Here is a 20,439-nt window from a genome sequence, read left to right as displayed (position 1 = left end):
CTTGTTTCAAAAGTAAGTTACTAGGGTCTGTTCAGCTACTGAGTTACATTGTCACCTCTTACCCAAAACATCTCTTCCTTTCCAAGAGATTATATCATGCAGCAAGAATACATTGCAGCCAATTTAGGTCAAAAGGTTTCCTTCTTTTTTAAAAATAAGTATGAGCATGTTAAAAAAAAAATGTATCAGCCAGTGGCAGGGTGGGTGGGGACTCACAGTACTCCCACTGGGAATTCAGAGAGGACAGACACGCGCACATTGCACATGGTACCGGACGCGGAAGACGAAACACAAGTGGCTTATTTCGACCCCAGATAAATTTATGAAAAGGATCGCACAATGTTTGTGAAAGCAAGCACAGTCTTGCTTTTATAGAAGCCATCCAACTGCTTTGGCAATCCTCGAGACACACGTCTGCCCTCCGAATGTAACTGCTAAGTCCGTGTTTTCTTTCAGCCCACGCAGCAAAGTCACTTGGTTGCCTAAGGGAGGCCAGCGGGGGGCTTGCGCAGGCAGCAGGAAGGCTCACGCTCTTCACTTTGCACCCGTCCATCTTTCACAGAGGAGGTGCAAGAAAGGTCACGTGTTCTGGGTGGCCTCCCTTCTCCTCGCCTGCTCCGACCCCTTCCCCAGTCGCCCCGGGGCAGCTGTGCAGGAGGCCTGCGTCCAGCCGGGCTCCTGATGCCCAGCCGTGGACGCTGAGGTCTCTGCGGCTCAGCGTGCTCTCAGGGGCCCGGGGTACCACCGTCGGCGGACTGTGCCTGCAGATACCTGGGGCTGATTGCTAGGGGTCGGGTCTCAGCCAGAGCTGTATGCCAGAACGACGTGGGGGTAACAGTTCCTGGGATTCGCTCCCCAGATTCCCAGTGAATTGATCTGAGAGGCAGGGCTGGCTGGAAGCTCTCCCACCGCCGCTCTCACAGTGATTTCACTGCTGAGAACCCCTCACCCCTGGGGAGGCGGGGTCACGCTGACACGGGCAACACTGCTGGTGGCCCTCACGGATACGGTGAGCGGCGGCCGAGACAGGCTGACCGTCACTAGGGCTCTGCAGATTGTCCAGTCCGTACTGGCAAATGCACATCAATTGTAAATATACAAATACGATAATTTGCAGCAAATGCACCACTAAAAATGATAGATGATAGAAATACCACTAAAAACGATGTGCGACAAAACGTTTGGTGATGGCTTTCCTCACGTTTCCAGGGTCACGCTGGCAGCGGGCTGAGGTATGCCGTTGGGACGTATTAGCCGTAACAGATAGCAATTCCTTTCCAGTAACGGCCGCAAACGGGCTCAACAGGACCTGTTTCAGACCTACGCTAAGCTCAGGGGGCTCTCTTGATCCTTTCCCTCCTCCTCCTCCTCCTCCCCCTCCTCCTCCTCCTCCTCCTCCTCCCCCTCCCCCTCCCCCTCCCCCTCCTCCTCCTCCTCCTCCTCAGGATAACAACCGGAGCTTAGCTCAGCGACGGCACTGTGTCTTTTGGAAGAGCGAGAAGAGACCTTTTGCTTCCATGAAATCCCTTTGAGCGAAGATTTCGGCTTCCAATGTTGATTCTCTTGCCGTCTTTCTCTAGAGTAAACTATGTCCTTGTGTAGCAAAAAAATGAGTTCTTCTAAAAAAACATCACCTTGCAAAGTTCAGTGCTACATAAGAGGATAATATTCCTCAGAAAAGTTACAAAAATAGATTTACACACACACGTACACAGAGAAAAGTCCCGTTGGAATGTGTCCTCAATAGTACAAAAGTGTGGACAGCTCTCCTACCTACGGCAGGTGTGCCAGGGACAGAGGCCGAGTTTCCGGTCAGTTTAGGTTTTTATAGCCCCGGGCGAGGGAAGGACCAGGTCATCATCATCGTGGGTTGTGACTGTGTGTTTTTCAAAAGAGAGCACGCAGAATGGACATTAAGGGCACTTTCCACAGCTGTCCCTCTGCTTGAGCGGCTCATCCAGGGACGGAGGAGACGACATTTCTAACCCACTTCTGAGAAAATGCCAACGGTTCCCAGGGTTTTAGCAAGGCGTGGGGCGGGTGCCTGGGGCTTTCAGGATAAGATTAGCTGCTGGTGACATGGAATTAGGAGGGCAAGGGAATGTATGTAAATTAATGGCCACCTCTCGGGCGTATTTGGGACTGACTGCATATTTGTCCTCTCTGTGGCGTGTGGGCATCTGGACTGCATGCAGGGTGTTTTATTCTGTCCTGACTTGGGGGCTTGGTACAGACGCACAGGCTTGTCCCACCGAGGGTGACCTCAGAGAGGAGGGGCTTCAACTCTGGGTCCCCTTCCAATCACACGGGAAGTCCCAGAGACTTCGATTAAATTGGTCTGAGGGGAGCCCAGCCCTCTTCCTTGGAAGCTCTCCCGGTGACAGCGGGCAGTGTGGGTGAGAACGCTGAGTCACTGTAACCCCACAGTCTCTACTACACGGTGCAGCCCGAGGCCTGTGGCCAGTGGGTTCTGAGCAGGAAGACCATCAGCGGAGGGCCATGTCTCCCCACCAGAGCTTCCCTTCACCTGAGTGGTCCCCCAACCTTCGGGGTTCACCAGAAAAACCCAGGGAACCTTGGGCAAGTCCCTGGGGCCCACCTGAGACCAATCTGATCAGAACCTTCTTTGTAGGGGCCTCGGAGAGTCCCACGGCGGCCACGGCGCCTCCATGTCTTTGTGCAAATCACGGTCCCTCTACGACTGCCGTGGGGGGGGGAAGCTCAACATCGAGAACTTGCAACAAAATACTGAAGCCTCGAAGATTCGCCTGTTCTTCTCCATGAGGTGGCGGAAGTACCTTCCACAGAGTGTGACGAGGGGGCCACCTCGGAGGAGATCTGGGGTGTACGCTGAGGACGGGGACCCGTGGCAAACGTTGGCTTCCAGCTCTCCCTGCCCCCGAGCTCTGTGGCCAAGGGCCGGAGTGGGTGGAGCACGGCCTGCAGGCGGGGCAGTAAGAGATGCCAGCAGGCTCCCGGCAGGGCTGCACTGCCCAACTGAGGAAGAGATGCGAGCAGGCTCTCCGCAGGGCCGGGAGCAGGCTCTCCGCAGGGCCCGGCGCGGCGCTGGAGTCGGCTGTCAGGGCCACGCGATGGAGGAACTGTCCCTCCCCTGGCCGGCCGCGGTGGCCTGGGGCTCCGCTCTCCCAGCCCCTGCAGTGTCTACAAGCCCCGCCCCGTCCTGAACAGACGCACTGAGGGTCACGGGGGGGAGGGACCCCCAATCCTGGGGGGAACTTGGCAGCTAGATGTCAAGCAGGGAAGCTGAAACCCAAAGGAGAAGCAGCAGCTCGGATACTTTTCGTTGGTTTATTATTATGTGATAGTAAACTATGTGGCGTTACAAAAACATGCTAGGACTTAACCGCTACAATGTGGCTGGCGACAGCCGCCCTCCCTGGTCCGTCACCTGTTTCTTGGCAAATGAGGGGCAGTGGCATGTGACTGGTTGCTTCCCGGGGCTGAGTAAGTGTCTGACTGCAATACCGATGTTGTGAGGTGGGGGGTGGGGGGTGGGGAAAGTGGTTTGATGACGAGGGAAAAAGTTGTAGATTCTCAGCGACGCTGTTTGATGGCCTCACTCATGGTTTTACACTCAGTTCCTGGTGGGGACGCCGCATCCCTGACGGGGAACGTGGGGGGGAGGGACCAACCGGGGGGCCGGCCGAATTCCCGGGCTGAACGGGCAGCGTGTCGACCTGGCATTGCCGTCCCTCTGGGAGAGGGCGGTGGGTGGCTGGGGCCCCTCGGCTGGGCGCACCCCCCCCCACCTCCGAGGGCTCAGACCCCGTCCCCTCTCAGCCCCCCTGCGCCTCCCTGACGAGCCTGCCAGGTCTCCCCGAGGGGGGGGGAACCTGCCCCTCCTGCCCGGCACCCCGCCCCTCCTGCCCGGCGCCCCGCCCCTCCTGCCCGGCGCCCCGCCCCTCCTGCCCGGCACCACGCCCCTCCGGCCCGGCGCCCCGCCCCTCCTGCCCGGCGCCCCGCCCCTCCTGCCCGGCACCACGCCCCTCCGGCCCGGCGCCCCGCCCCTCCGGCCCGGCGCCCCGCCCCTCCTGCCCGGCGCCCCGCCCCTCCGGCCCGGCGCCCCGCCCCTCCTGCCCGGCACCACGCCCCTCCGGCCCGGCGCCCCGCCCCTCCGGCCCGGCGCCCCGCCCCTCCTGCCCGGCGCCACGCCCCTCCTGCCCGGAGCTGGCACAGCGCTCGGCGGACGCACCCCATCTGGTCCTTGTCATACCGTCCCTAGTCTGGTCTTTGTGAGCCCACTGCCTTGGCTGTATCGTGACTTTTTTTGGCATCGGCGGTTACGTTTTATTTACTTTTGTGCCTTTAGTGCCTTTGCTGGGGTGGGGGAGGGGGACGTGCTCAAGAGTATCTGAGAACACGGTGGAATGAACTTGATTAGAGCTTAGATTTCCACCGAGACAAGATAACCTTTTTTTTTTTTTTTTTTTTTTTTTTTGGTAATGAAACTGTGGGGACCCCGCTCCATCTCCGAGTCAATCAGCAATACAAAAACAGAAGGAGGGTTGTGCACGTGTGTGTGTGTGTGTGTGTGTGTGTGTGTGTGTGTGTGTGGTCAGACACCTCCGCGGGCCAGAAAGGGCGCCCGAAACATTCTGTCCTTGGCTAAGGGGGTGGAATGGGGGCGGCGTTCACCGGGAGCGTGTAAAACAACACTTGGCACCTTTAACAAAAAAAGTCAGTGTCCTAGCCGGCTGGGTCCTCCTCCTCCAAGTTCAGAGGCACCTTTTTTTTTTTTTTTAAAGAAGAAAAAATATTTTATCTATGAATATACCTATTGGTATTGTAAAGGCATCAACATCCATTTCAAACACAAATTTCCTGTTCACCCCTTGAACGGCACACGCGCACGAGACGCCGTCTTTACCCCCCACCCCTGCCCTCCGCCCCGGAAGACGTCCCCACAGAGGCGAGCGCTGTCATGGTTGCATAGTTGCCCCAGGGCCCGGACCCTTACACTTGTCACTTAATACAGGACAAAGGGGTGGGGTTGGGAGGGGGTGCTTTGGGGACAGCCTACCAGGGAGGAACAGAGTACCCTTCGAGTAAAAAAAAAAAAAAAGCATTAAAGTGAAATAAAAAGAACATTATCTTCTACGAGCAGCCTAACCTAACTTTGGGGGTGGGGTGGGGTGGGGAAGACTCCGTGAGCTTTGAGCACAGCTCCACGTTGGCCGTCTCTGCCCATGTGCTGCCCCGCTGGGCCCGGGGGACTGGGTGACGGACGTCCTCTGGGACTCCCACCTCGGGGGCACACGGAGGTTCTGGTCTGAACCTTTGCCTCTTAACTGAAGGCTCCTGGCCTGAAGGTCACTGACTCACACCTGAGCTGGTCTGGGCGAGGGTTCTGCTGTACCATGATCTCCTCTTGTGCACGGGGCGGGGGGAGACCCTCCTGGGTTTCAGAGCCAACGGAATGTGACACCCAGGAGGAAGTCCTGACTCTCACGGTGAGAGATGGCCCGTCCAGCCTCGGGGGAGGGGGGGGAGCGGGGGGACGGGGGGGGGGGAGTACCACGGAGACAGTTACAGAGAGGACCGTCTGGGGAGGAAGTCGCCTCCCCGGTTCCCTCCTTGCCCAGCAAGGGTTCCAAGTGGCTTATTCTCGGGTACCTGCCACGGCTGGACACCGTTACCACCAGGCCTGCTTGGGTCACGTGGAGCACGTCTGGTCCCCAAGAATCTGGCAGGGGCAGGAGAGTCTTGAAGCAGAGCTGGTGGGATCCCGTGCTGGCCGGAACCCTGGCTCTTGCTTCTTGGTCCCAGCTGGGCCCCATCAACGCAGTGTGGCGTGTGCCGTGTGTGGGCGAGCTTCCTCCTCATCGGAGGAGCACGTGCAGAGCGAAACCGATCATGGCAATCCGGAACACCCCGTGGGACCCCAGCAATAAACCTCCTTGTCTCTATGTAGTTTTGTTTTTTTTCCCCCACCTCATATATACCTCGCTAACAGGTGAACTTCTGCCCAGACGGACAACAAACATTCTTTTCTGCTTGTTTCCTGCGGAAGCCTCATCATAGTTTGAAGACAAAGGGATGTCCCTGCATCTTCTCAAAGGACATCCGAGGAGGAGGAGGAGGAGGCGCTTCCTGGCTGAAAGATGGGCCGATCAGAGCGAATGTGGCCCAACCGGTCCCCAGAGGGCCAGGAGCGGGGTGGAGGTGGCTCTCAGGCTTGGAGGAGCTGCCGTGGCTTGGTCCCAGGGGCCGGAGAAGTCTGGAATTGTCACGGCCGCCGCGTCCCCCGAGGTCATGCGCCAATGAACTCGCTGCTGGGCGGGCCGACCCTCAGGTAGTCTGCGTTCTCGGCTGTCGGGCCCTTGAAGAGGCCGTTGGACGTGGCCTCCTTGGGAAAGAAGTCCTGCTGGTAGTCGGGGTTGTCCAGGTTCATCTGGTGGCCGCCCTTCTGCGCCCGGAGGGTGGGGCCGCCGGGGCCACTGCTGAGCCCGGCCGGGTGGGGGGCGTTGAGATACTCCGGGTTGTCCACGGCGTGGCTGTGGGGGTTCTGGTAGTGGGGGTCGTGGCCGGGAGCCGGGCTGAGGGGCTGATTGTGATAGACGGGGTTCTGGACGGAGCCCGCGGGCCTTTTGGGCGCCGACTGGTTTATGTATTCTGAAACGGAAAAGAAATCAGAGGTGATCGGCAAAGCGTCGTACAGGCCGAGCTCCACGGCTCTCTCTGAACCCGGTCAATGGGGCGACCGATGGCAGAGGGCGGCGGACCCTGGGGGGGGGGGACGGCTGTCTCGCTCTTGGTGCAAACGAAGTGTGTCCATCTCCGTCCTTAAAGCAACAGGCACACTCATTTCTCGCCTCTTTAACGTTCTTAGTGGACAGCCTGCCTTGAAGGGGTGTGTGGGGGGGGTGTATGCAGGTGTGTGGGGGGTGTGGTCTATGGGGACAGAGCTTAGGTCAGAAAATACATGGTTTACAGGCAAAGAGTGGAGCCAGGAGAGAAAGTGGAGATCGAATCTGTCTCTCTCTCTCTCTCTCTCTTTCTCTCTGTCTCATACACACACACACACACACACACACACACACACAGACACACACAATGCTCATGCTCTCACATATTCACACTCGTGGATCTCAGCTGTCTGCTTCAAAGCCTAGAAAATCTGCAGATTCATTCCAGAAAGCAAACTCCAGCAAAGCCCCCGTGTGCCGTGCTGCGTGTATCTGTCTCCCCCTCCCTTCACCGTGTCTGCAAATGGTCACCGTCCCCACCTCCAGACTGGCCGGAGGGAGGCCGCAGGCCAGGGCGGCGGGGCTGGGGGCTGGCGGCTGCTGGGTGGGAGGCTGCGGGCACGGCTGCTCCCCGGCGAGCCACTCACCTGGCGCTGGGAGGAAGGTGTCACTGATGCTGTCCTCCGTCAGGGCGCCGGTGGGGTCCGAGCTGTACCGCTGCAGGAAGCTTTCTTCTTTGAGGGGACAGCTCTGCTGGGGGGGGGAACACAACAATGAGGCAAGGTCACGTTAGTCAGGGCCACCGAGACTGCGCCATGGAGGATGGCTGCCTGAGGTCTCGTCACGATGCTGCTAGCCACGCGTGCGAGGAACTGAACTTTATAATGGTATCTAATTTTTTTTTGTTTTTTGTTTTATTTTTATTTATTATTTTATATATATATATATTTTCATTTTTCTGAAGCTGGAAACGGGGAGAGACAGTCAGACAGACTCCCGTATGCGCCCGACCGGGATCCACCCGGCATGCCCACCAGGGGCGTCGCTCTGCCCACCAGGGGGCGACGCTCTGCCCATCTGGGGCATTGCTCTGTTACATCCAGAGCCACTCTAGCGCCTGAGGCAGAGGCCACAGAGCCATCCTCAGTGCCCAGGCCATCTTTGCTCCAATGGAGCCTTGGCTGCAGGAGGGGAAGAGAGAGACAGAGAGGAAGGAAAGAGGGAGGGGTGGAGAAGCAGATGGGCGCTTCTCCTGTGTGCCCTGGCCGGGAATCAAACCTGGGACTCCTGCACACCAGGCCGATGCTCTACTGCTGAGCCAACCGGCCAGGGCCAATGGTATCTAATTTTTTTTAAAATTTTATTTCTTCATTTTAGAGGGGGAAAGAGAGAGACAGAGAGGGATATAGAGAGAGAGAGACAGAGAGAGGAGGTGTGGAGGAGCTGGAAGCATCAACTCCCATATGTGCCTTGACCAGGCAAGCCCAGGGTTTCGAACCAGCGACCTCAGCATTTCCAGGTCTACACTTTATCCACTGCACCACCACAGGTCAGGCTGTATCTAATTTTAACTGATGAAAATGCAGATGTCAGTGGCCACATGGGGCTAGCGGCTTCCACACTGGTAAGTGGGGGGGTCTAGTTCAAGGCTTCACGCCGGCAAACATCAGGTCCTGGGGGGCTGGGGGCCACCCCCAGGGATCCTGCTTCCTAGGTCTGGGGCGAGGGCCCCACAATCTGCCTTTGTCACCAGGTGACACCACGGCTGCTGGTCCGGGAGCCACATTCTAAATGGCACCACAGGGACTAACAGCTCATTGTGGGCTGCAGGGCAGGGGTCAGGGAACCACGCAGGGAGGAAACAGCCCAGCCAGGACCACAGGACTCCCCGGCCGATGCGGGCGTTTCACGTGCTTCACGGAGCCACGGCGTCAGGACAGGGCTGCCGCTGGGTGTCCGCACGTACCCCGTTCCTGTCGATGCAAGCCACGGCGGAGTCGTTGCTGGTGGCGCTCTGAAAAGGAACGGAAGACGTGATGGGACGCTTGTCCGTCCCCGCCCGTCTCCCCGGCCAGCTGCGCGAGGTGCGTCTCGCCAAGTGGGCACGGTTAGAGGGGCTCAGTTCCCTCTTCGCCCGCTCCTGGCCTGGGGAAAACCAGGCGTAGCTCCGGTTTCAGGCCATTCCTTTATCGAACCCGCAAAGAGGACGATCGGGGCCCCGCCACCCAGGAGGGACGGCAGCACACGTCGCTGACTCCTCCCCGCCTGGCTGGAAGCCAGCCCTGGGTCTCTCCGGCCGAGTGCCGCTGGGTGGGTGTCGCTCTCTCCGGAACCCAAGCCGTCCACACCGGCAGACGCCGGAAGAAAGAGCGCGGGCTCTTACCAGGGAGCTCAGGAGGGGCGTCCGCGAGGTGGCGGGGCTGTGGAAGAAGCCGTGCTGGGGGACCAGGTACTCATCCGCGTCCACCACGTCCTCCATGTCCTCTTCGTCCATCAGGGCGCGGTAGAAATTGGAGTCTGTGGGGCTGGGCAGGTGCATTCTCTCGTCCCCCTAGGGCAGAGGGGGCCGGGGGGCACCTTAACTGAACGGCACTGTGTTCTCCGTCTGGCCTGTGCCTTCACCAAGGTTAGCTCTCATGCACGGGGACCGAAGGGCGTGGCCTGGGGCGGGGGGGTGGGGTGGGGGAGTGGGGGGGCAGTGACGCCTGGTGCTCACGACGGACTTTTCCTGAGGGGACTGGCCGCAGAGACTGGGATCCGGTACCTGGATGACAAGGTAGCGCTGGGGGTCTCGGGCCATTTTGGTGAATTCTAGGATCAGCTCACGGAATTTGGGGCGACTATCTGCATCTATCATCCAGCCTGCACCAGGAAGGAGGAAAAAAATAAATAAAAAAGCTACAATTAGAACCCTGCAAGGAACGGTCCAGATGGCGTGGCCGAAGGACAGCACTCAGCGTGAGGTCCTTCGAGACAGACACAGCGGCCTTCCCAGTCTTTGGCCAACGAGCGCTCTCTGATTCGTGTAAAGCGCACGATCACACGACGTGTCTGAACCAGAGTGACGCTCGCGTCCTCGGCTCCTCCAAGGGACAGCACCCTGGCGTTGTCACCGGCAGTGACCCGGCAGCCTTATCCTTCTCATGGCTTTTTATGACCTGCTCTGGCTGTGGGTGTCCTGGTGCCCGGGCTCTCAAAGCCCTCACTGGACAGTCACCCTGGTGTGCATCCACTCGGCCACCCTGCCAGCCTGAACCCAGATCCTGTTGAGAGAAACTTAGGGACTTCCTTTAAGGACCTGGGGGTGTGGGAAGTCCCCACCCTGATGTGAGGGCACTTTTGTTGGTGACACAATGATCCGGCCCTGGGCTGACCAGCCCGAAAGGGGGTGGCTATGAACTAGATGTCCTCGTGCCTCTCGGGGACTCACATTTATTTCCTATCGGCAGGATGTCGGGCTATTTTGGGCCCGACTGCGAGGTGACCTCAGACAAATCATGCAACCCCTCAGCGGCCCGGCTTCCTCAGCCCCAAACAAGGAAGTCCAACCAGATGACCTCTGTGGTTTCGAGTTCAGAGAGGCGTTCGTGTTTACGTTGACTTTGCCCCACGGTCCCTGCCTTCCCTTCCTGGGTAAATAAAATGCTTGGCACACACGTCATGTCACCTTCAGGGCCCACAGAGCTTGGCCCTGGGCTACAGGGACAGCGTCCTGCCCTCCCTGGCCCTGGGCTACAGGGACAGCGCCCTGCCCTCCCTGGCCCTGGGCTACAGGGACAGCGCCCTGCCCTCCGGCTGGGATCACCAGGTCTTGCTTGCGACCCTGCAGCGGGACCTCCCATAAATCCACCGCTGGGAAGATTTAAATCAAAGCAGAAATGTTGACTCTAGGAGCCTCATGCGGTGACTCGTGACGAGGCACTTGAAAACATTCAGTCTCTCTGGTAACAGACCTCGAAACGGGAGGCGGGTTTTTCATTGAGCAACTCCGCAGCGGAGTGTTTGGGTGCAAGGGCTTACGGAGGACCTGGAAGTTATTAACGGGTCGGCTTGCAGCCGTGGGCCAATGTCAGGTCACAGCGTGTGCGGTGAGTCAAGCTCACGCCTCCCGAGGCACGAGCGAGGGGGGTGACAGACAGATGTCTCTGGACTCGAGTGGCTGCCGTGAAGAATGTGACCTCATCCCCCACCCCGCCCCCCGCCCCCTCAGGGACTCAGAGGTCTCCACGGTTTGGCCGAGGGCCGCGCTGCCTGTCCAGGCTCAGAGAGTCCTGCTGAGGTCCGGCGACGGAGGGGGAGGGCCACCGTGGTCACTCACACTTGACCATGATCATGTAGACGTCGATGGTGCAGATGGGCGGCTGCGGGAGGCGCTCTCCTTTCTCCAGGATGGTGGAGATCTCGCTCGCCGGGATTCCGTCGTAAGGCTTGGAGCCAAAGGTCATCAGCTCCCAGACGGTGACTCCTGAGAAGATCAAGTCGTCGTTTTATGAGTCAGCAATCACAACACCTTGTCCTTACTCATCATTGTTGACACTGTTTCTCTCTCTTTTTTTTTGAGAGAGAGAGAGAGACAGACAGACAGACCGGGGCAGACAGACAGGAAGGGAGAGAGATGAGAAGCAGCAACCCATAGTTGTGGGAAGGACACACTCAGACGGCAGCCCTCAGCGACTTAGAGTAAGAAACAGTGGAGATTACAAGCAAGGTTATAAACTGGGTGTTCTTAACGAAAGAAAAAGGAAGATTAGAAGCAAAATCCTCCTACGTTCCTTTGATACACAGAAACACCTATATTTTTTGTTTCAGAATCAATCACTGTGATTTGAAAAAAAGAAAAAAAAAAAAGAGCGAAGCCAGTCACTTTAGGATGGGCGCGGTTTTCAGGCCCTGCCCCAGGTCGGAGGGTCCCCCAGGTCTGAGGGTCCCCCAGGTCGGAGGGTCTCCCACCTCCTTGCCTCTGCACCTGCATTCTCTGCTCCTGAGACAACGCCCGCCTCAGGGGGCCTGTCCCCACCTGGACAGCGAAGGTGCCCGGGGGAGCCACTAGCACGGACCTCAGTGGGACCGAGTCCGGCTCTCCAGACAGAGAGGGAGGGATCAGACCCAGGAACTGGGAAGGGAATTGTCCCGGTCTCCAATCAGCCTGATGACCCATTTCTTTTCTTTTCTTCCTTTTTTTTTTTTTTCTTTTGAGTTGGCTACTAGACACAGAGTGCCACAGCTCTGCTGGGACTTCCAGAGGCCACCCATGCCCTGACTGAACACAGAGAAGGCAGGGCTGGAAAATGAAGAAAAGCAGTGGCCCAGGGGCCGGACCAGAGACCCTTCTGTCCTCTCCTGCCACTCGGTCCCCACGGACTCTGTGACAGAAAAGGCCATCGTATTTCCAGACTGGGGAGGCCAATGAGTTCTCGTTGAACGAGGTATGGATGTCGCACCTGTTGTGCCCGTGGGAAAGTGAGCTTTTCAGAGTCTGGAACGAATGGTGGAAAAGAGGGTGTGTGTACCTACTGTGTGCACCTGGCTGTGGTCGGGAGACGGGCCGGACGGTGGTACGCACGCTCTGTCCCTTCTGGCTCCTGAGTGGAGCTCCATCGGTCCCTAATTTACTCAGATATTTTGTTGCCCTGACTGGGGGACCAGAGCGTGAAGTGACAAGCTATGTCTTTCAAACTAGAAAAAGAAAAAAAAAAATCCAGGCTCATGACCTCACAAAGTCCAGTGCACGGCGGGTTTTGATCACGGACAACACCGTTTCCACCGCAGACGGAAAACGCGGGGCCACGCTCGTGATGCTGATGTTCTGACACCGGCTACCATCGTGACAGCGGTGTTATTAAGTCAGAGAACTGAAGAGGGTTCAGTGACTGGACGCAGGGTGAGCGGCGGGCAGGCAGAGGCTGGCTGGAGTGCGGGGGACCGGGCGGGACACCAGGACGCGCAGCATGTGACGTAGGGACGGCGGGAGGCGCCAGACCAGTCACGAGCCACCTCTCTGATCACGGTTGGGGGTCGGATTGTGTTAGCACGTGCTGACGGGGTGCAGAGAGGGAATGCCTGATCGGGTTATTGAACATGCGTTCTGCCCGTTCAGACATGAGATGAGTGTGCACAACACAGGAAGCCAGGAGACCCACGGGGGGTCCACAGAGATGGCGCTGGGCGCTTCTTTCCACCCGTCGTGGGGGGTACACTTCTCTGGAAAGGGACTGGACGTGAGGAGGCATCAGAAGAGCTTCACTTCTTTATCCTGCTCAGTAATTCCGAGCAGCTCCATTCAGGACGTGAAATTCCACTCATTCACTCACATAGGGCTCTGCTTTTGTAAGGCTGGCTTTCCAGCCAAAGAAACAAAGACCAGGGACATTAAAAAAAAATACATATGGAGCCCTGGCTGGTTGGCTCAGCGGTAGAGCATCGGCATGGCGTGTGGAAGTCCCGGGTTCGATTCCCGGCCAGGGCACACAGCAGAAGCGCCCATCTGCTTCTCCACCCCTCCCCCTCTCCTTCCTCTCTGTCTCTCTCTTCCCCTCTCACAGCCAAGGCTCCATTGGAGCAAAGATGGCCCGGGCGCTGGGGATGGTTCTGTGGCCTCTGCCTCAGGCGCTAGAGTGGCTCTGGTTGCAACAGAGCGATGCTCCAGATGGGCAGAGCATTGCCCCCTGGTGGGTATGCCGGGTGGATCCCAGTCAGGGGCATGCGGGAGTCTGTCTGCCACCCCCCTTCTCACTTCAGAAAAATACAAAATAAACAAATAAATTAAATAAATATATAATACATTTGGAAAAGCAGGACGTTAATGATGTGAAAAAAAAAATATTGGAAGGATGAGGACGCCCGAGTGATTCTGTGTTCGTGCTAATGACTAGATCCCTCTTGGAAATCCCTTTCACTGGCGTTCTCCTCGCTGGGGACAGGCCGACAGGTCACACGGAACCACAGCAGACGAGGTGTCCGCAGCCCTGCGGCAGATGGCTGGGTGACTGGCGGGGCCAGGGTGCGGTCACCGCGGTGAACGTGCCCCATGGAGCAGTCAGCCAAAACGCGCGTCAGTGACACCTTAGAAAGGCGGGCTCTCGTAGGCTCTGGAGGGCCCTTGTGGAGAGGCAGGGAGGGCGAGGACGGGGCGCAGGCCTGTGCAGGGGACCCTGGGGTCGGCAGGGGGAGGGGGCATGGGAGCCTGAGGCGGTCTGGAAGCACTAACAGGCTCCCTTTCCTCCTGCCGTCCAGACGGCACGGCCTCCCAGGGCACTTCTGCAAAGCCGTTTGCTGGGACACGGAGGTCACCCCCACACGCCCCAGGGTATACGAGTGCCCGAGCTCGTCCGTCACGGAACCTCATTTCTCTCCTGGACACTCGTCCCCGGGGGGCCTCATCTGTGGTCTCCCTTTTTTGGTTCGCTTCACGTTCACGGCAAGAGGCCGAGTTTGGTTTGATTTTGGGCATTCGGGCATCTCCCTCTCTCCCCCACGCTCCCCGTGGGACGAGTTCCCCGGTCGCCAGGGATACTTAGTGTGGTAGTCAGACTCAATTTCCTGTGTCTTGTTTCCTCCATAAAACAGACAGACAGCAGCTGTTCTATCGCCCATTAGTCACTGCCTTGGACGAAAAACACTTGGACGGGCAGAGCAGCATGAGATGTCAGTCGGCAAACAACACGGACCAGTTCAGCCCCAGGACAGAGTCATCAGCAGCGGGAGGTGGACTCACCATAGCTCCAGACGTCACTTTGGTGGGTATAAATTCGGTGCAGAATAGACTCCAAAGCCATCCACTTGATAGGCACCTTGGGATGATGAGAGAGACAGCAGTGAGAAAGCGACGGGCTTCCCTCTGCTGAGAAACACTCAGTCTGGCCGGGACAAATCAAGAGTGACCAACGTGGGAAGCCAGGCCACCCGTCCTGGCTGGCTGTGTGGTCAGGCCCTGGGCACAGGTGTTAGCGGCTGGGGGCCCTGCTGGTGCCCCGTGGTCCTATCCACCCTGCGTTTGTGGGTGTTTGGTGGGGGCCATGCAGCCAGAGTGACATTCAAGAAGGGTACAGCGGATCCAGAGCATTCTGGAAGGCCCAACAGGAGAACTGGGATACTTCCCTGCCAGGGGACAGTCCCTGGGAGAGCCCTCAAACTGGCCCAAGCGGAGGGCACAGATCCCACCCCGGCTGGAGGCCCCGTGTAGGACACAGAGACCCTCGGGAGCTCTCGGAACGACTCTGGGAGCTTCCCGTCTATCGGACATGCTCTCGACAGCAGGGTGCCACCATCAGCTGTGACACGTCCCAGCTGTCTTTCTGAGGGGCGCCTTCTCCTGCAGCGGGTGGATGACATACATCTCACCATGGCTAACCGGGAGGTAGGGCTGAACTCACGTTCACCGCTCCTTTGTCTCTGGATGCACCAGAGACATCTTACCCTCCTGGCAAATCCTGCTCCCAAGCCACCCGGCCGGCACGGACAGGAGCGGACCCTCGCCGGACCCAGGTGTCGGTGGCAGTGACCGTCACGTCCCCCAGAACGTCTCCCACGCCAGCTAGCCGGCTGGCAGGACCACGCTGCTGGTCCCCAGCCGGCTCCTCACCTTCCCTCCTTCCGCGTGGTATTCCTTCTCCTCGGCGCCCAGCAGCTTGGCCAGCCCGAAGTCGGTGATCTTGACGTGCTGCGGCGTCTTCACCAGGACGTTCCTGGCCGCCAGGTCCCGGTGCACCAGGCGCCGGTCTTCCAGGTAGCTCATGCCCTGGAACACGGGGCCGCGCAGTGACCACCACCAGCTGCGGATGAGCTCACGCTTCCCCACCCAATGACCCAAGTGTCAGACCCAGGTGAACCCAGCGGGAGTGGACAGTCCCGGCCAGAGTGGGAGCTCCGCCCTCGGGCTGCGCCCCGGTCGGCTCACCGGCCCTCCCCATGCGCTGCCCCTGCAGAAGGTCCACCGGGCACCACGCGGCTACTGAACTCGCTTCTACAAGGTGCTGCCCCGCCCGGCCGCCCCGCCCCCCGCCCCCCGCCCCGCCCCCGCCTGGCCGCCCCGCCCCCCGCCGCCCCCCCCCCGCCCGGCCGCCCCCCCCCGCCGCCCGGCCGCCCCGCCGCCCCCCCCCCCCCCCCGGCCGCCGCCCCGCCCCCCCCCCCGCCCGGCCGCCCCGCCCCCCCCCCCGGCCGCCGCCCCCCCCCCCCCCCCCCCCCGCCCCGCCCCCCGCCCGGCCGCCCCGCCCCCCCCCGGCCGCCGCCCCCCCCCCCCCCGCCCGGCCGCCCCGCCCCCCGCCCGGCCGCCCCGCCCCCCGCCGGCCGCCCCCGCAGTTCTGCAGAGGGCAGAGTCACCGTGGTGGGAGAGAGCAGGAAACAGGGCTGACGGGCACCGGGCGCCGTGCCCGCCCGACACGTAACCAATTCCTGGGGCTGTGACCCCCTGCACCCCGGCCCTTGCCCACGGCCCTCTTGGGGTCTGTCACGCGCACTTCCTCCCGGCGGGCAGGCAGGGTCCCTCCCGGCCTCTTCTCTGACTTGCTCCACGCCTGCCTCCCTGACCCAAGCTCCCTGAAGTCCCGCTGAGCTCCGGGCTGTGGCCACGAGCGGGCAGCCCTCCCCTCCGTGCAGCGCCCGGTGGCAGGCGGGACAGGCCGTGGTGGGCAGGGTCCAGCTCTGCAGGCACCTACCGCTTACCCCTAAATGCACCCTCCTCTCTCCAGCCCCGGCAGGGGACAGCGCCCACCGCCTTCAGAGCCCATACCCGCACACGCTCCCGCACGGAGCGGGCACCACAGGAATGCCGCCCGAGGCAGGAAATGGGCCCCGATGGGTTTGACCGGCTCTTTCCTCTCTGGCTTGTGGGAAGCTGCGGGGGGTCCCCACTGAGCGCAACGGCAGGGAGGGCACCCCCCCCCCCCACCCCCACCCCTTTTTCTGGCAAATCTTTTGCCTCCTTTTGTATAGCTATTAGGTGAAAATGATCAGTTAGCTTGTCATATCAGAATGAAGTTTAAAAGTTTATCTTTAGAGCCAAACTAGCCATCCTAGGAAACTAGAATCTATAAAGCTGACACCGGGAATTAGTCTTTCATTTATTTATTTACTTTTTTGAGGACTTTACTGATTTTCTTTTCATGGGGGAAGAAATGTGCTTGGTTCCCATGTCTCCCTTCTCCCCTGGCATTTCCCAGAGAGCTCCTGAACCAACGTTCGGCAATTAAAAATACTGTTTGATTTCAATGCTTCCCTTTCGAAGACTCCTCGGGTGCCAGGAAGTAAGATTAACGGGGCACACGTCTACTCATCGGGAAGCTTCTCTGGACCAGTGTGTCCGTGCTGGGAGTTACTGGTTGGGAATGACGTGCAGAGAGGGACAGGGAAGGGGTGGGAGCTGAGAAAATGCAAAATGCTGCTTTTTCTTTTAGGTGAGAGAAGGGGAGATAGAGAGATAGTGAGGCAGACCCCTGCATGCCCCCCCGGTAATCCCCATCTAGGGCCGATGCTAGACTACCAGGCTATTTTTGGCACCTGAGGCCAATGTGTTTGGACCAACTGAGCTATCCTCAGCACCTGGGCCCCACACTCAAACCAATGGGGCCACTGGCTGCAGGAGGAGAAAAAGGAGAGAAGGAAGAGAAAGGGGCGGGGAGGGAGGAAGCAGATGTTCACTTCTCCTATGTGCCCTGATGTGAACCTGGGGCGTCCATATGCCGGGCCGATGCTCTATTCACTGAGCCACTGGCCAGGGCGAGAAAATGCTTCTGAACAGAGGGCTGATTCACCGCTCCCTGTCAGCTATCCAGGGAGCCCCGTCCCTGGGTTGCTTTCATGGGCTTCCGTCTCCCCTTTGAGCCCTGGGACCCGACTGTGATTTGTGCTGGGTGCCCGTCTCTTACGACAGAGTAAGGCTCTTATTCAATACGACGGGACTGGCCCGTTCAGAAAGGGGTTTGTTATGCTTGGCCTCTTGCCTGGTTAGTTCCAACGTCTGTATTGACTCCGTGTTCTCTCATTTCTCTCTCCTTCCTCCTTCCTCCTTCTCCTCTTCTTCCTCCTCCTTCTCCCTTCCCCCTCTTCTTCCTCCTTCTTCTCTCTTTGTCTCTCTCTCTCTTTCTCTCTCTCGTTTACTATCTCTAGCTAGTGCCTCATTCACTGCTTCAGCACACGTTTCTTGAAGACGCCCCTGTGGCAGGTCTTGTACAGGTGTTGTTACACGTACATACAGTAATAATCACCCCCCCCCCCCCCGACCCTACACACAGGGCGCAGGCTCCCTCTCCTCTGATTGAAATTTCACGGCACTTTGTTCATGAACTCATTAGACCCGTCCTCTGACTGTCACTCACCCTCACCCCCACCCCTCTGCATGCCTCCCAGAGAAGCCAGCGCACTGGCCACGTGTTTACAGACGTTTGTTGAAGAAGGGAAGGATAAATGGTCACCGCGGCTGGCGGTGTGGAGCCCTCGTGAGGGGTCAGGCATTGCGAGGCTCTTCTAGAAGGTCCTGGCGGGCACAGGAGACGGCCCTGAGAGCTGACCCAGGAGGTCCAGGGGCTGGGAGGCTGCTTCACAGACTGAGTCCTCTGAGTCCCCACGACCACCACGGGGACCCTGTCCTCAACTTCCTGCAGGGGCTTCCAAGGCAGACAGACTCTCCTGCCGTCCCGAAGGGCTGCTTGGGGCGTAAAGAAAACCAGAACATACACTAACGCCCGGCCCGGCCTGGCCTGGCCAGCCCTCTGGCCCTGCGCCTCTGAGCAAGTCCCTGCCGCTGTGTGACCCGCGTGCACGGCACCGAGCCCCTCCCAGCCCCGTGTCCCCCCCCCCCCCCCCAGCAGTCCTTTAAAGGACCAGGACGAGTGGGGTGGGTCCTGACGTTTTCTCAGAAGCAGGCCTGGGAAAAGGGACGAAAGGGCAGTTTCCGTGCTCCGGAGCCCACAGCTAATCGGCCAGAAGGGGGGGTCTCAATCAGAGATAACTTGGGGACAAGGAGATTAGACGCGTTTGAACTCAAGATAAAACTAGATCCATCGGTCTCTGTCCCACACTGGGGAGGCACTTTGAAAGGCCACCTCCGTGCCCGGCAGGGTTACAGTTTAACCAGTCCCCGAAGATAAGAGCCGGCCCTACGGCTGGTGAACTCTCAGGAGAATCTCAGCGGAGACTCCACAGGAAGCAGCACCAGCCGGGGCCTCCGTGGAGCCTCCTGGGAAACTCATTTCCTGACCCGAGAGCCTCCTCACTCCCATTTAACGTGTTTATTTGTGTTAATGACTACAGGACGGCTAGGATGGGTTCTGAAACACCGAAGAGCCAACCCAGACCCTCCGCAGGCCGGAGCAGCCCGGCCATGTGCCTCCCACGGCGGGAAAGATTTTTCTGCGTGGCCACGTACAAACAGGCTCTGTTTTCCCAGGGGCTGCTGCAGCCCACGGCTCTTGGGAGGAAGGATCCCGAGAGAGATAAACCACCCCGTGGAAACATCGGGGCGTGGGCCCTGGCTTAGCGGATTTGGAAACGGTGGGAGGCAGGGAGTGGACAGGTTGGTAGCCGCTTCTGGTGGAAGTCACGACGAGAGCTCGGCTCACCCAGCGCTGAGCCCTGTCCTCAGAAGAGGCAGGACAGGGTCAGAACATCCCCCCCCAGACAAGAGGCGGTGTGGCGCAAACGTCCCGCCGTGTGGGGACGGGAGCAAGGCTGCCTGGCGTCAGATCCCGAGTGTGCTGCCTGGTAGCTCGGTGCCTCGGCACGCTGCGTCAACACCCGTGCCTCGGCTGCCCCCACAGTGCAGCGCGCTGGGAAAATGCGTCCTGATTCAGTTCCGTCTCACCGACTGAACTAGGCTGAGCTTGGTGCCCATCAAGTGGCAGATCGGAGCACGAGGGCCAGACGGACATAAGCGTCTCTCTGAGACCTTCTCCCTCCTCTGATCGCTGTCTTCAAATCTGACCAGGCCCAGCGCCCTGGGACCCCACACTTCCGTCCTGTGTCTGAAAACTCCACTCTGTGAGATCTCAGTCCGGGTCAGGTGACAAGAAAGCTCTCTGTCCAAAAGCTGTGGGGACGTGCTAGCGAACCGCAGCCCCGACGGCTTTATTTAATTGCAGGACTTTGCAACAAGGCGACTGTGGTCTCTCTGGTGGGGAGGGGGAGGCTGGGGGGTCAGGGGGGTAGGGTGTGGCAGCAACGTTTCCAAACTGCAGTGACCAGGGGCTCATCTGGGTCAGAACACTGTAGGATGTGACTGTGTCACCGTCATACATTTTGGGATTTATTGGTGGGCTCATCTAGCCAGAATGACACTAAATAATTGGAGAGAAATGCTAACTAGCTGGTGAACGGGGCCTCGGGAGTCAGACAGGGGGAGCACATCGTGTGCTGAGTTCTGGAAGCCCCGTCCCGGGATGGGGGTGGGACCACCACTCAGGTAGAGCTCACCTCCCGGGGGGTGGGGGTGGGGTTGGGCGGGCACAAACCCCAGTCAACAAGAGAACATGCCAGCTCTTCCCACAGAATGCTAAGAATAAAATAAAGCCAGGTGACAGAGACTGCCTGGGAGGGTGGCCGTGACACATGCTGGCCCGGGGACCAGGGACGAGGGCTGGGGAGTCAGGACAGGAGGCAAACTTCAGGAATCACTCTAGATTCTCAAACCTGCTCAGCACAAATCCCCTCCCTTTCCAGGTGGGGGGAGGGGAGAAGTGAGGCAAGTCCCCCACATTCCACATCTACCTGCAACTTCAGGGGGTGACTTCACTGGAACCTA

At 59.1% G+C, this 20,439-nt stretch overlaps 1 protein-coding gene across 3 annotated transcripts in view; it reads right to left on the bottom strand.

The window, feature by feature from the left end:
* Positions 1 to 5,953: 5,953 nt before the first annotated feature.
* Positions 5,954 to 20,439, bottom strand: part of LOC136383830 (epidermal growth factor receptor-like) — a 123,243-nt gene continuing 108,757 nt past the window's right edge. For 2 of the 3 annotated variants that reach the window (XM_066353712.1, XM_066353710.1), the window contains exons 21-28: positions 15,289 to 15,444; positions 14,422 to 14,497; positions 11,026 to 11,172; positions 9,472 to 9,569; positions 9,091 to 9,258; positions 8,674 to 8,721; positions 7,355 to 7,460; positions 5,954 to 6,633 (exon numbers count right to left, since the gene is read on the bottom strand). In XM_066353712.1, coding sequence (XP_066209809.1) covers positions 6,272 to 6,633; positions 7,355 to 7,460; positions 8,674 to 8,721; positions 9,091 to 9,258; positions 9,472 to 9,569; positions 11,026 to 11,172; positions 14,422 to 14,497; positions 15,289 to 15,444 — 1,161 coding nt within the window. In that variant the 3' untranslated portion in view covers positions 5,954 to 6,271. The remainder of the gene's footprint in view (positions 6,634 to 7,354; positions 7,461 to 8,673; positions 8,722 to 9,090; positions 9,259 to 9,471; positions 9,570 to 11,025; positions 11,173 to 14,421; positions 14,498 to 15,288; positions 15,445 to 20,439) is intronic. The other variant, XM_066353711.1, reaches the window with a different exon arrangement.

Source organism: Saccopteryx leptura, chromosome 12 (genome assembly GCF_036850995.1).
Source record: "Saccopteryx leptura isolate mSacLep1 chromosome 12, mSacLep1_pri_phased_curated, whole genome shotgun sequence".
Classification (NCBI taxonomy): Eukaryota; Metazoa; Chordata; class Mammalia; order Chiroptera; family Emballonuridae; genus Saccopteryx; species Saccopteryx leptura.
Note: the sequence above shows the minus strand (reverse complement) of the source record. Positions and strands in the feature narration are given on the sequence as shown.